Here is a 15,121-nt window from a genome sequence, read left to right as displayed (position 1 = left end):
ATATTGAAACAAATAGTAAATTGATAAAAACAATGTTCGAATTCAGGATCTGGCCGGTCTGCTTCCAATATTTAATTTATAGTCTACAAGGAATTTCAATTTCAATTCTGACCCGTCTACAGTGCCGTCTTTTCATCAATTTTGAATTGTGCTATTCTCCACTTTTGTTATATTGTAAGAACAAGTAAAACATAATAATAATAATAATAATAATAATAAAGAACAAGGAAAACAAGGAAAATTGAAAAGAAATTTCTATTTTTGTCGAAAAAAAAAATTACAGTAATTTGATTACACTGAAATCTGATTTTCTTATCATAATTTCTACATCCATTCTCAGATGAAAATTCTGCCACCAGAATCCTCATTGTCTCTATAAACTATGACTGAGATCTGCAATTGTCAATTACATAGGCCCATCAGTTCAATGCCCTCCACTGCTTTTTCATCCTTAAAAAAGTTTGCAATATCATGGATTCATGTCCTATAAAATCAACCTTCTTCTGGAAAGCGATTTATCTCCATAAACCTATCTGCGCCTCGGAGATTATTGTTGATAGAAGACCAAATCAAAGTACAGCAATATGCTTCAATGACCACCAAATTCATATGATCAATTTGTCATCATAGTGGGAGTGCCCAAAAAATCTTGGCTGAAGCTGGTTTACAGTTTTACACCTTCTCTAACAGGAAGAGACGCATGTCTGTTGCCCTAGTTCACATTTTACAAGCTGATTTCCATGCTACCACCTTGCATAATCATTGGAAACAATTTTCAGTACATTTTTTTTCAATGCAATGAACGGCACTTTCACAACAACAGATGATGGTAGTATTGAATGCTTCAAGAATGAGAACATACTATGATGAAGAGGAAAGCTCCTGAAAAACCATCCCTCTGTGCTCAAAATTCTTGAATTCATCAAAGCTCGCACAACCTGGACTAAGCACGATAGCATCCCCTACATTCATGACAAGTAGTAGATGAGCTTAGCGTCTACGAGTCACAAATCCTAAAATCAACATTCTTGGTTAACTTATAGATACACCATTGGTAAAATAATTGAAGGTGAAATTACAACGTTATGGGTGCGGATGGAAGCATCCTTATGGCAGCATGGCTTCTAGAAAAGGTCCTAGGATAGGCTTATACATCAAACTGACAAACTTTGATACAATTTATTAGAATAATTCAACGCTTTTAAAAGGAGCACCCTCAAACATGTAATAGCAATGCTCCTAGAAGGCTAGAACTACACATAACATCCTGATGTGGAGCCACTACTTGCAACATCAGGTGCTGATAAGCAAATGAAAAACAGAATAACATATTTTCTTCCAGCAATTTCATGCACTGAAGATGACTAACCAAATTTTGCCATCCTCCTGGCACAGTTGATGGCATCCTTCATAGTTGCAGCTCTAATACAGGGGATGCTAAGACCATTCTTAAATAATGTCTTCTGAATCAGCATTCCTGAAGATCCAAACTTGGATACATTTATGAACATATATCATTTTCTGTCAAATAATTTAAAAAAACCACTGACAGACCAATATTTCAATTTGGAAACTAATCAAAACTTAGAAACACAAGCAAACACCAAGAAAGAATAGACAACATACAGTGATTACACATCTATGATACTTTAGTGGATCTATCAATCGTTCAAATCCACCAGTTTCTAGTCCACATATGACCTGTAAAAAAATAGAAAAAGAATAATATTATAGCACGTAAAATCCCCTGCCCAACCAAAAAAAAAAAAAAATGGGAAAAAAGTCAATGCTATTGAGAAACACACTGCAAGAATTTACACACGATGGATATGCAGAAAATAATGTGCACAAAATACCAGTAAATAAATAATGATAGACTGGATCACAAGGGCTACAGGTCCTACCGACTTACAGTAATATATACATATAACGTCACTACTAAAAAGTAAAGAGAATATTAGATACAAAATACACAGGAATGATGAGAGATGCACCAATGGAGTCTATGAAAGTAATCCCCACACCAGAAATACATACTTACAATGAGGAAATTTCCTTTACAAAGTCTTCTTAAAAGAAGATTTACCACTTCTCCATCAGTGGGAATTTGCCAGAAAAAAACAAAAAAAAAAAATGAAGTGAACAAAAGGAAAATCTTTTGACATAAGCCAAAATGGCCAATCTCAATCATACATGAGACAAGCTGCATTCACCTCAACATACATAAAAGCATGTTTGAAACCACATAACGTATATCAGTTTAGTAAAATTTAACTCCACTGATTCAGTTTCTCACAGTTTTCTGATGTAACAGAATGAGGGAAAAAGTAGCCTTTGGTAAATTAAGTGAAATGCCAAATCCAACCAAGCAATCATGTAGATGAATGTACACTTCATCACCAATATTTCATATACCTTTGCAAGGCCACCAAGTAGAATCACGGACTTTTGTCCCTTTAGACCCATTAGTCCTGTGTATGTTGCATGGACGTTTGTTGCCTTGCTGTCATCCACCCATATTACTCCATTGATATCTCTGTGTACTGCATAATGACATTAAACTATTAAAAATCAACTTTTATATCCACGCATAAATTAAAGGGAACTGGCGTGCTCAAACCATTGACTTAGCCATCCCAAATTAAAGAAGAATGAGTTAACCTTTTGCAAAATTTGGTGTAGACCCCAGACACAACACAATTAGCAAAAGTTTCCACCCAATACATTACATTGTTTACACCCACATAGATCATTTAAGACAAAAACATAGCAGCTTCTGTGGATGATAGAAAATCATTTAAAACATATTTCTTTTTAATGGCAAGATCATACGCATATCATGTTACAAGAATTGTGAGAAAATCTTACACAAGAATCAGCTCAAAATGAAAAGAGATTACCATCCACTTTGGCTCACCAATTTGCATCCGATGAGGTGGTGCCTTTAAGTTTTCAATTGCTGAACTGATGCCTTCAGCATCAACCCCAACATTGAGTCCGAGAATCGATAATGCAGCCACTGCAGCATTAAGGTAGTTGTGCATTCCCATCACGTTCATTGCACTTAATTGCAGTTGTGACTTAACTCCAATTATAGGAATTTCGAAGCTGGCAATTTTGGTCTCCATATCAATCTTTGGGAAATAAGTAACCTCCATCAATGACATATATACTAAAATAGAAAGAAAGCAAAAAAAAAAAAACGAACAAAGAAAAAAAAAAAAAAAAAGGAAAAGGAAAATACATAATGAAGCAAAATTGCATTTGAATATAAAAAAAATTCAGCATTGCTTCTCAAACATCAGATGACACAATGACAGCGAAACGCCCCGTACGAGATTTTTTATGCCAAAACTTCAGCACAAATATTTGGACTTTTGAGCCAAATGGTCAGAGGTTTTTCCCTGCAATGTAGACTCTTAATTTCTACAATACAATGGCAACACCAGTCAGTCCAAAATCAACTAATCTTCCAAACTCTTGACCCTACATTTACCTGAGGTTAGGGCATTTTTTATTGGGATCCTATACATAGTTTTTAGAAACTTGTGCATCTGGTATTTGAAGAGGTCTGAGTATTTAGAATACAAATATTACTAACAAATATAAGAAGGGAAAACTACAAATATAAGAAGGGAAAACTTTCTTACTTTCACACCTGGAAAGGCTCCTATCCAAGCAAGATTAAATTCATTGACATGTTCTCTAATTGCTTCATTCAAGTGCTGATTTCCTAAAAAGAATTGTAATATCAGCAGTTAAAAGATAAGCCAACTATGATATGCACCACAAAATAAAGGCTACTAAGATCTCAACTTAAAATATAAACTAATGGCATGAAAATAAAAGTTTAACACTGAATTGGAAGTAACCTCACCATCCCTACATAAGGCTTTCACACACTCATGACTTTCAGAATTGCCAGCTTTGCTTATTGATTTAGTCTTATGCAGTAGCAGTCAAGTGTCATGCTTCATAATCGCGAATAGGTGTTTAAAACCCATAAGAAAACTTATGTATGTTGGCTTGCAGAAGCTTAAAACTTTTCAAACCAACCATTTACAATTTAGTCCTTCCATCCTCTATGGAACTTGAAGTTGAAACCAACCTATCCCATCTATGCTTGTGATCTTGCTTCCAACCTTCAACCCAAGTGTCCACTGGGATGCTTTCAAGCATTAATCTCATAGATCATTTTATGAAACAAGTCCATCTTTCAGCATCATTTTAGAAAGTTTACAATTGTGTTTAGTATTTCGTTTAAACAAGGTTTGTTTCTGAAAGAAAAAATAAAGTAAATTAAAGAAATGGTGGGTTCTAAAGTTATTTTACCCACACCTTCTGTTGATTATTTATCGAGGGAATACACTATGAGATAAAAATCAGATTACAAAGATAAAGCTAATTGAGACTCCTAGATAATCATAACTTCTAGCTAATCTAAACAACTGAAATGATAAGATAAAACTACTTTAACAGTTTCAATAATAAATCTCACTACTATTTTCCAAGTCATCGTTTAGGTAATCTTGATCAGGCCCCATATTACTTCTTTTTTTCTTTTTTTAAGTAATAAACTCATCTAGAGATGCCAAGAGGGTGCAACCAAAGTACAAAAGCAGTATAGAAGAGGATTATAAGCACTTATTCATTTTTAGTTCAAGGGGCACAACTTCTATGGGGACTGAACCAAATCATCACACTTCCACATGGTGTCACCTCACGTTGAAGCTGTATCTATTCTAATTCTCGATAACTTTGCTATAATCTAAAATAAATTTAATCTTATTGAAACAGAAAAGAAAAGGTATGAAATAAGTTTACATATGATATCCAACATGTCTATTTGAGAAATGACAAATTACATACCGAAACATAGAAGTCCCAGTTTGGTGTTGGTCATGTGAGAAACTAAACGACACTTAGTCCCTGCATAATTTTGCATTGTCTTGTGCCTCTCTAAATGATCAGGGGCCAGGTTTAACACCACGGAAACCTGCAAAGATGCCCATTTAACACTAAACAAAAACAACAGGGGTGTTGGGGGGAAGAGATTGAGAGAGGAAAAGAGACTGAGAGAGTATTGTAAGTGTTGCTTGGGCAGTTGTAATTTCAAACCAACTCACTGAAGGGCAAAAGTACTTGTTGGGAATCTCCATTTGATAACTGCTAACCTCCACAACGGCAACCTGAAGAAAAAAAAAAAAAAGTCCGACCAAGTCTCTTATCCATATATAAAAAACACTTTCCAATGGTGCCTCTAAATAATCGCATCATTAAAAAAAATGGTAAGTGAAATGAATTGCACAATTAGACTTACTTGAAAGTTTGGCTTCATAGAAGGTGATTTTAAGGAATGGAATGCAGCCTCCGAGAGTGGATTGCCAAGGTTTCCCCCAACAAATGCCTCGATGCCAAAATGCTTAAGCATCTGACTTCAAATGATCAAACAAACATAAATTAATGAAAGAATATATGAATACAGATTGCAACAGGATGAATTTAGAATAATAGGGAACTGAAGGTATTCTAGCAATAACAAATAATATTTCTCTTAATTGCAGGATAGCTTTAAAAGGAATGTGTAAGATCAATTGACAAATGACTGACTATTTGGTCCAACAAGAGTTGAAGGTGATTTTATAGATAGTTGTTATCTTTAACCTCTGCTGCTGCTTATTCATCCATTATAGTGAACATACGCCTGCTTCGAAAATTGGTGGCCACTTCACTCTTTGGACCAATTATAGAAAAAGTTAGCATCTATCTCATTTGTCATTTTGTCTCTTTTTTTTCTTTCTTTCTTTTTAGCTCCCAAAAATGGAAGTATATCTTTATAAGCAGCAATGGGCCCTGATTTCTGTTGATATTGATTAGAATAAGAAATATTTACCTCAAATTATAATTTTCTAACATATAGATATATATGTAAATCCCTACGTGCATATATGTGTGTGCGTATGGAGCTGCACAGGGGAGTCAGTGAGAGAGAATACATAATACAAAACCTGTCCAGCAAAAGTAACAACAGTTGATTTTCCATTAGTTCCAGTCACTGCTAAAATCTTGATACTTTTTGGAAGCACTTCTGCAGCAAAATCTAGCTCTGACATCACGAGCTTTCCCTGCATTTTTAAAGCATAACAGATGATTATTACAAAATTATTCAAAAAAATAAAATATAAAATATTCATGGCAGAGAGTTTAGCCTAGTCGGTAAGAATGACATCATAAGTAAACCAAATCATATCAAAATTTTCAAAAGAAACAGTGTCATTGATTATTTTCTTACATGATCGGCATTGTAATGAAGTATTTAACAGGGTTCAAATTCTATTAAATGAAAACCAATGTGCACAACTGTAACAAAAGTGTGTCATGGTATAACTATTTAAAGCAATTTTTATTTGCCCAGGGGTGGAGAGGAGGGAGTGCATTTTCCATTTTCTTGTTCAAGTGTAGGAAATATGATGTCTTCTTTTATCTCTCGAGTAAATTATTAAAATTGACTTACTGCTTCCAACAACGAGGAAAGACCGTAATTTTCGAGCGGAACTCCGGGGGAAACAACCACCATATCTACATCCTTGAATAGCTGTCTATCAAAGTTTCCAAGGATTGTTCTCAGACCACTATGCTTCTCAAAAAGAGGATCTTGCTGCAACCAACAAGCAATTGTACGGTTGTGCCATTAAAATTATGATGTGTGTGTGTGTGTGTTTGCGTCTGTAAATATAGCTAGACACACACAAGAGTTTAGGTTATGCATAAATTCAAGAGAATTACAATACATATTTAAGAAGGAGACATGGATTAACCTCTAACAGACCCAAATTCTCATTCTGGTCAATTGCTAGAACTGAAGCACCTCTTGCAAGAGCAAGCCTAGCCGCAGCTCTTCCAGATTTTCCCAGACCAACAACCTGCAATGTAAATGTAATCACTTCCCAGGCGCGCATATCAAAGAACACCAGCTAATACGTATATATCAAAGAACACCAGCTAATACGTACTAGGAAGCAAAATGGGCTTACCTTTCATGGACCACATGACATAAATCAAAAGGTTATTTCGAAATATTTCATAATTTTTTCTACTTCCAATTAAAAAAGTGTGCAGTGTCCATTTCTCTTTTAGTTTGACATAGTTCCAATCCCATCTTGTTGATTTTGCATGCTAATCTTGCAATTGTATGACGATATTATTGATTTAAACCTGATATTATTACTAAAAACTATTTCTTGTTTTGTCACAAATGCATTTCTTACTCATTGTCTATTTCTCCTTTTCTGGGTCACCCACTCATCATCTCATCAATTCATCACTTCATTATCACAACAAGGCCTATCTACTAAACCAACTTGTTTCTTACAACTGCCCAATGCTTCAAACTTCCCAACCACACCCAGAAAAAAGGCTAATTGAATCATATTTACATATGCACATATATGTATATATACAATACAAGCGCTTCACACACTACATAGTAGAATGCATACTGCCACAGTCACTCAATTTTCTACTTCAAAGACAGAAGAGAGAGAAGCTCTTACAGCAACGGATTGGCCTCGAAGGTCCTGTTTGGAAGCGCAAGATTTGATGGACCTTGGTACTGTCTTCTTTGCAGACTGATTGGGTCTGAGTGTTAGAGTTTCGCATCCATGGCTCGGTGGTCGCAGCATCGTTGTCTCTGCTCTCTGCATTCACCATCCGACGTTGGCTCGACTTGAGCGCTATTTCTAAACGCGAGAACCGTCGTCGTCACGCCTTCCCAAATTTCGTAGGTTGTTTGGCGAAAATAGTTGTCCCAATAACTAATTTTTCAAATAAAAATTTACCCACTTGGGCCGAAGCACTTAATTATATTAATATAGACCAGATCCTAATTTCATTGTATATATTCTTGTTCCTGTTGTAATGGGTTATTTCCTTTTTGTATAAAAACTAAGAATCTTTTGTATAAAAAAATGAAAAAATTTATTTTGTAGTGATTTTTTATTTTGAATAGTAATAAAAAGTTATTGATGTGATGTAAAAAGTAAAAATGTTGAAATTGATTTTGAGAATAATTTTTTTGATTTTTTGGTCTAATCTGGTCCAGCCCTTTGCCAAACACAGCCAGTAGCCATCAAGAGCGTAAGCATAAAAATTTTAAGGGTATGGCGTTAATAATTTATTTGACGTAAAAAATAAAGAAAGAAAGAAAGAATTAAAAAAAAAATGAATAAAGAAATAATATTTAAATGATAGAGAAATAATATTTAAATAAAATAGTAAAAGTTAAAAGTTAAAATGTTGAGCCAGATGTGGGTGCTTTAAAAAAGTGGGTAGCTGAAATAGATAAAGATGATCTTTTGGCTAAAATTTAGCCAAATATTTGCTGAGTCGGATGTGAATGCCTCCTCACGCAGCTTGCTATCCTCTCCACTCTCTAGTCTCCTACACCTTGCCTCCTCTCTCTCTCTCTCTCTCATGCCGCGCTGCCTTCTCTCTCTAGTTGCCTCTCTCTCTCTCTCGCCACCTGTGGCTGTCTGTCGACTCTCTCGCTCTCTCGTTGCAAGCGGCAAGCTGTTGTGTCTCTCTCTCGTCTCCTGTCGTGGCCGGTGGCTTAACTTCACCATTGTCTCCCTTGCTTTCTCGTTGCAAGCGGCAAGCCGTTGTATCTCTCTCTCGTCTCCCATCTTTTCAGGTATAGATTTTTCGAGTTACTTCATTTTCTTTGATTTTTATTTTTTGAACTAATTGAGGGTTTAGATTTTGATTCTTTGATTTTGCATTTATTTTTGAGTTTGTTTATATTATTAGGATTTAGGAATACTTAGGAATAAAAATGATAGATTTTTAGTATTTTACGCAACCTTGATCTGATTTACGCTATCTTGATTTTTCCTGCAAATAAATTTTATTCTTTTGGATAAGCATTTGCTAATTGCTGTAATTATTCTTGAAATTTGTATTGTTGTTGAGCACTTGTTTTTCTTCTCTGTTTGTATCAGGTTTTGGTTGTTTAGGACCATTAGGTAGAAGATTGATTGTTGTTTGATTAAGATTTTTTGCATCTTATATTGCTTTCTTACTTGGTATTACTTATTTGTGGTATTTTACTCTTTTCTATTGATCATTATGTTTATGTTTTAATTTGTTTGATTATTGAAGGAAGAAAATTTAAGGAATTGAAGGTAATTCATGTTAGAGTTGGCTTAGTTGAGACTTTATTTATTATTCTTTGACGGATTATAAGTTTGCCATTTGCCAAGGTTTGGGAAATTGGGATTGCCTGAATCTACCTATTTTTATAAGCAATTTGTGAACTGCATACCAATTTAAAATCATGAGAACAAAAATAACTTTACACTTTAGGGCTAAAAAAAAAAAAAAAAAAAAAAAAACCAATTTAAAACCTTCGTTAAAGCTCTAGGTCTGTACAGTAAATTTGTTATTTAGCCCAAAAAAACATGTTCAATAAGTTATTTTCGTCTTTTTAGCCTTCTAAACCAACCAATTTTTGGCCCATTTAAAAATAGCATTGGTCCAATTAAAAAGGCCCACGGTTAACCAATTAACCGGCTACCAAAATTAATGAAAATTTCGAAATACTTTGTTATTGAAATTCAATCAGTGAATTAACCGATTTAACCGACAATTTTGATTAACCGACGGAAGATGACTTTTCCGAACCGAACTGCTGCAATTATACTATATCTTGCTCGTGTTGCATTCCTTTTTTGTTTTTATTATCATTATTCACAATTTTAAAAAGAATAATAAAAATTGCACACCCAAAAAAGCGTAAGTAATTTTTTTTTTTTTTTTTCGATATGTTCACATAAGAGGAAGAGGAGGGATTCAAACTAGTAACATTTGCTTCATAAGAAGTGGACCGCATGGTCTCCAGCTAATTGAACTACCCATTGGAGACAAAAGCCTAAGTAATTTCAAGTAACAAGAGATGATCACTTCACCGTATGATTGTGGACTGTTTATACACACTCACAACTGGATCACAACTGGATCACAAACGTGTTGGGCCAAAAAGCCCAACTACCTATATTTTGTTACAATTTTGGTTGCGTAAAAATGAGTACATTGCAATTAAAAGCCTTGTCCGCACGTCAATCACCAACTCACCCACCTAACAAGGGATTTGGAATCTTAAAATCCAACATAGGCTCAAGCATCTCCTTTGGAGGATTTCTTGGAATATCCTCCCCACCAGAACAAACATTTTCAGGTTCTCTCATTTCATTGATCCTGAATCTTTTGCTTGTCCTATGTGTAATGGTCCTCCTGAAGATTTGCAGCACTTGTTTCTTGATTGCCCTTTTGCTAGGGCCATTTGGAGAAACACTGATTGGCCCATCAACGTCTCAGTTTTCTCCAATTTGCCTATTGCTGAATGGTCTAAAGCTATCATTAATCCTAACTCTCATCTTGGCATCCCTTCGGATCAAGTTTGGGAGTTTCAGATTTCTGCTTTAGTTACTATGGACTGCATTTGGTTAGCTAGAAACAAGCTTATTCACAATGGCTCTGTTCCGGATCCAGTTTCTTGTTTGAAGTCCATTAACTCCATCGTTAAAGCTCATCATAAAGCATGGCTTGAATCAGCTTCTGTCCCTGAAGCTTGGTCTCCTCCTCCCCTTGGCTTCTTGAAAGCTAATTTTGATGTTGCCATTCGCCCCTTGTTTAGTGTTGCAGCTGTGGTCCTTAGTGATCACACAGGTCTTATCGTGGCTGCCTATACTAAGAAGTTACCCCATCTAGATGCCACTGTTGGGGAAGCCAATGCTGCTCTCTTGGCAGTTAGTTTTGCTGCTAATTTTGGTTGTTCCTCTATTCTCCTTGAAGGGGATTCTCAGCTTTGCATCATTGCCATCAACAAAGATCATCTCTTTTCAGATTGGCTTTGTGCCCCCGTGATTGCTGATATTCGCTTGCATTTGCTGCGGTTTGCTAATTGGACCGCGTCGAAAGTTTCAAGATGTGCTAACTCAAGAGCACACTCGGTTGCTAAATGGGCCGCTTCCCACAATGTGTTTGGAAGCATTCCTGCTTGTTCTCCTTTTCTCTCCTCCTTTCGGATTAGGAGCGGGAGAGACCCGCCTTTGTAGTCCTTTCCCCCTTCCCCTCTTTGCTTAAAAAAAAAAAAACCTATCTACGCATATCTTTATCAATCGACACCTCACTCCAACGAGTTTGGCAAATTCCCCAATTCTCCTTATCCAACCCTAAAATCTGAGATTGCCTCTAAGGGCACTAGCAGTAGACTCTTTATAGCCAATTTCCTTCTATATGTTTATGAAAAATTAAAAAAAAAATTACAAAAAAGCATCAACATCAGAAACCCTAAATTTAACCAACATCAAAGGGTACAGTGTTTTTCAATGCATTGGGAAACATCTTTTTATGCATTATTAAATTATAAAACATCTCGTTCTCACTCTTCTCTCTTTCACATGCCCCTACAATTTTCTCTCCTCTCTCCTCTCTCTCATTGGTTGCAATGATAAAAATAAATAGTATTTAATTCATGTAAGGAAAAATAAAAGAATTTATTGTGAAGTGTTTTTTTATAGGGAATAAAAAAAATACTTTTATTCCCTAAATTGAGAGAAAAATGGTTGGAAAGCTGCTGCGAGTACTCTCAGTTAATGTGGCTTTCAAAATTACCATTAGATCAAAATTCAAATATGCATGATTCATCTAAAATTTAATGGTGATTTAAAAAACCACATCATCTTTAATTAGGATAATTTTAGGAGGATAAAAAGAGAGTGCCTAACATTATTCTCTAAACCCTAAAATTCTCCGCTGCTAGAATCCCAAATCGCCTCACACGCCTGACATAAAATTCTTCTCTCTACACCTTCCAAGTTCCAACCAACCGCCCTTATAACAAATACTCGATGGAATTGGAGGGAGCTATGGTCGTTCAATCAACTGATGTTCCATCTCGCCTAGAAAAAAAAAGAAAAACTGATGGTTCTTCATCATCATCATCATCATCATCATCGCCTCCTTACGAAGTCCTCATCTCTATGCCTCTGTCTGAGGAGGGGGTGCTGGATGGCGTCCAAAGGTGGTATATCATGAAGATTCATGCGGACGCGGTCGACGGTGCTGAGGGGTCCATCTCTGAAGTTTGGAGACATCGTATTCCACAGGCTAATTCTACCTTTGCATTGCTAGGCTCCGATCTATACTCTGTTGGTGGCCGAAGCGTCGATTCTGATCGGCCTCCATCTTTAATTGACGATGTGTATAAGATGAACATTAGGCATCCCGCCGGTAGTTGGATCCCTGTTAAATCCATGATTTCTCCAAGAATGTTCCCTCACATCTTAGTCCTGGGAGGTAAATTATACGTCTTATCTGGATTCCATTTTTCTCTTTCCGGCGTTTCTCCCTTCGCCCCGGGCGGTGAGGTTTATGACCCCATCACCGATTTATGGGAAGCCTTGCCGGATCCTCCATGTTACATGGGACTTCAAATTCTCTCTGCAGCTCTTGAGAATCCAAACAGGATTCTCGTTGCTTCACTTCCAGTGTACCCACAAGGTGGAATACGTGACCCTCATTTTCGTTCTTTTGCAAATTTCTTTATCTACGAAGTGCAGAGTTGTTCTTGGAAAATGCTTGACCCTGCCCGTCGCAAGCTTCGCAAATTTCCTATCGGACCCTTTATGGGGAGGTCTGTGGCAGTAGGAAATAATTTATATTGGATTACAACAGACTATCAATTGCTGGCGTACGATTTCGAGTTGAATTTGTGGCTAACAGGGAGGATTAAAGGTCTGGATCTTCCTGATCGTGAATATGATGATCCGCTCCCTATTCCTCGTTTATTCCATTTGGAGAAGGAAAGATTCTACATTATAAAATTTACAACTGTTTGTGATCGACCTCGTCGTCTTCTTCAGTGCATCCTATTTGATGTTTCTCCTGTGGCCGAGAAGAATAATTTGTGTATTTCCGTTGTTTCCAACTTCAAGTATGATATGCCGGGCCCCACTGTCCTCACTAATGGACTTTTAATGTAAGTTTCTTGCTTTCTCTCCTTACCAAACCCTAACATATATTCTAGTACACATTAATTCTGATATTCATATTCTAGTGCCTGCTCTTTGTGAAACACATAAACAATGATATTTCATCTTCATATACTTGTCGGTCTTTTTTTTTTCCCAAGGCTTTTAAAGGTCTGGAATTGTGGTTTTTGATTTTGGGTACTTTTTATAATAAGTTAATAACCAAACCAAAAGTTGTGTCCGGTGATCTAATATTTGCTCTGTTATCCAATTGGCTCATTGATTTAAGATAATAATGGGATTGGCTTTATGGTCAAAATCAGGGTACGGTGCAGGATTTGCCACCTACATCTAGCTTCAGTTAGGTTTTGGGATTTTGATAGGAGTCTTAGAAGCAGGAAACCTAATCCCAAATGCTTGGATTAGTGTTAACGTGGAAAGTGGCAGAGGAGTGTTGGGCAGTAACTATCTTCACTATCTTTATGTCGATTATCTTTATATAGCAAGATAATCGATTGAGACCTGAATTTTTAATTTTTTAATCACATCTTTCTAACATGTTTTTGACAAAAACAAAAGCAAAAAAAGTTTCTACCACAGAATTATTCATAAAATCATATGGACCATGTATTTACATGCATGCACCCCACAAAATAGGCAATCCTCACCCCACGCAAAGCCATACACGTAAAACTCTTGCTCAATAATCACATACTATTTTTTGCTCAAAGAAGCATATATATATTCCTCCCATCACCTTCATTATTCCTCAGGCCTGCAAACGCAAGAGATTAAAGAAAACCAAGATTGTTTCTTTATTCTCCAAGGCGGGTCTCGATCGGAAACGTCTATTTGTTTCCCCATTTCCAACAAAATAAAATAGTCGTCGATCATCATCATCATGGGTATCAAGAAGATCTCCTGCGCTGTTGTCATCGCCGCCGCCACCTCCATGAGCGTGGCAATGGCTTTCTCTGAGGTCCCGGCTCCGGCCCCCGGCCCATCCAATGGGGCCACCGCCACCTTGCCCCTTGTTGGTTTGGTCGGTGCCTCCCTTTTGTCTTTCTTCACCTATTACTTGCAGTAAGCTCATCACAAAGAAGGATAGATGTTAGAAAAGACGAAGGATATGAGAAAGAAAAGTTAATTGGTTCAAGAACAGTGGATTTGTTTTTCTTTTGGGGCTGTTGGATTTTGTTTTTTTTGTTTTTTTGCATAGGACAAACAAAACTAGAAAGTTGTGGCATCTCAAAGACTTAAAATAACAGTTTCTTTGTTCCGGATAAAGGGACCTCTTTTTTCTATTTTTTTTGCTTTTGTGGATGAAGCTTCAACATCCATCACGTGTAGATTCAAATTTTATTTTTAATAAGCCGGTAAAACCCGTCAACCCATAAAATATATTAAAACGAATAGTAAATTAATAGAAATAGTGTTCGAATTCAAGATCTGATTAGTCTGCTTCTAATATTTAATTTATAGTCTACAAGGAATTTCAAAGCAAGAATCGAGGTACAAAATTTCTATGCATAAATTTTATAAACATTATGTTGACGTTTTGGATTATATATGCAAACAGTGCCGTCTTTTCATCAATTTTGAATTGTACTGTTCTCCACTTTTGTAATAATAATAATAATAATAAAGAACAAGGAAAACAAGAAAAATTGAAAAGAAATTTCTATTTTTGCCGAAAAAAAAATTACAGTAATTTGATTACACTGAAATCTGATTTTCTGATCATAATTTCTACATCCATTCTCAGATGAAAATTATGCCACCAGAATCCTCACTGTCTCTATAAACTATGACTGAGATTTGCAATTGCCAATTACACAGGCCCATCAGTTCAATGTCCTCCACTGCTTTTTCATCCTTAAAAAAATTTGCAATATCATGGATTCATGTCCTCAAAAATCAACCTTCTTCTGGAAAGCGATTTATCTCCATAAACCTATCCGTGCCTCGGAGATTATTTTTGATCGAAGACCAAATCCAAGTACAGCAATATGCTTCAATGACCACCAAATTCATATGATCAATTTGTCATCATAGTGGGAGTGCCCAAAAAATCTTGGCTGAAGTTGGTTTAC

General features: G+C 36.1%; 3 protein-coding genes across 5 annotated transcripts; 2 read left to right on the top strand and 1 right to left on the bottom strand.

Annotated features, from left to right (window-relative positions):
* Positions 1 to 271: 271 nt before the first annotated feature.
* Positions 272 to 7,742, bottom strand: LOC132161797 (uncharacterized). 3 transcript variants are annotated; one of them, XM_059571989.2, is made up of 14 exons: positions 7,554 to 7,742; positions 6,819 to 6,923; positions 6,515 to 6,658; positions 6,009 to 6,125; positions 5,321 to 5,431; positions 5,127 to 5,189; positions 4,870 to 4,996; positions 3,651 to 3,733; positions 2,918 to 3,134; positions 2,416 to 2,543; positions 1,627 to 1,701; positions 1,370 to 1,490; positions 863 to 962; positions 272 to 750 (listed from the first exon to the last, which is right to left on the bottom strand). In XM_059571989.2, coding segments are annotated over exons 1-14 (1,542 nt in total). In that variant the 5' UTR covers positions 7,704 to 7,742; the 3' UTR covers positions 272 to 749. The 3 variants fall into 3 exon arrangements, with proteins under 3 accessions (XP_059427972.2, XP_088367399.1, XP_059427973.2); XM_088511273.1 differs by lacking the exon at positions 272 to 750 and having other exon boundaries at positions 862 to 962; XM_059571990.2 differs by lacking the exons at positions 272 to 750; positions 863 to 962 and having other exon boundaries at positions 1,386 to 1,477.
* A 2,529-nt stretch (positions 7,743 to 10,271) lies between these two features.
* Positions 10,272 to 11,111, top strand: LOC132172957 (uncharacterized). Its single transcript, XM_059584525.2, has one exon. It carries the CDS (start codon positions 10,272 to 10,274, stop codon positions 11,109 to 11,111), a length of 840 nt encoding a protein of 279 aa, XP_059440508.2.
* Positions 11,112 to 13,817: 2,706 nt separating this feature from the next.
* On the top strand, positions 13,818 to 14,228 carry LOC148583273 (uncharacterized). Its single transcript, XM_088511469.1, has one exon. The coding sequence runs from the start codon at positions 13,930 to 13,932 to the stop codon at positions 14,113 to 14,115; it is 186 nt and encodes a 61-aa protein (XP_088367595.1). The 5' UTR covers positions 13,818 to 13,929; the 3' UTR covers positions 14,116 to 14,228.
* The last annotated feature ends 893 nt before the right edge of the window (positions 14,229 to 15,121 follow it).

Source organism: Corylus avellana, chromosome 10 (genome assembly GCF_965113065.1).
Source record: "Corylus avellana chromosome 10, dhCorAvel1.hap1.2, whole genome shotgun sequence".
In the NCBI taxonomy this organism is placed as follows: domain Eukaryota; kingdom Viridiplantae; phylum Streptophyta; class Magnoliopsida; order Fagales; family Betulaceae; genus Corylus; species Corylus avellana.
The sequence above is the reverse complement of the archived record's forward strand: the minus strand, read 5'-3'. Positions and strand labels throughout refer to the sequence as shown.

Excerpts from the sequence above, each read along its gene's own strand:
- LOC132161797 (XM_059571989.2), bottom strand. The coding sequence starts at position 7,703 with ATGCAGAGAGCAGAGACAACGATGCTGCGACCACCGAGCCATGGATGC. Across the intron at positions 5,432-6,008 it reads TTGTTACTTTTGCTGGACAG|ATGCTTAAGCATTTTGGCAT; the intron begins GTTTTGTATTAT and ends ATTTGAAGTCAG. Across the intron at positions 5,190-5,320 it reads CTATGAAGCCAAACTTTCAA|GTTGCCGTTGTGGAGGTTAG; the intron begins GTAAGTCTAATT and ends TTTTTTCTTCAG.
- LOC132172957 (XM_059584525.2), top strand. The coding sequence starts at position 10,272 with ATGTGTAATGGTCCTCCTGAAGATTTGCAGCACTTGTTTCTTGATTGC.
- LOC148583273 (XM_088511469.1), top strand. The coding sequence starts at position 13,930 with ATGGGTATCAAGAAGATCTCCTGCGCTGTTGTCATCGCCGCCGCCACC.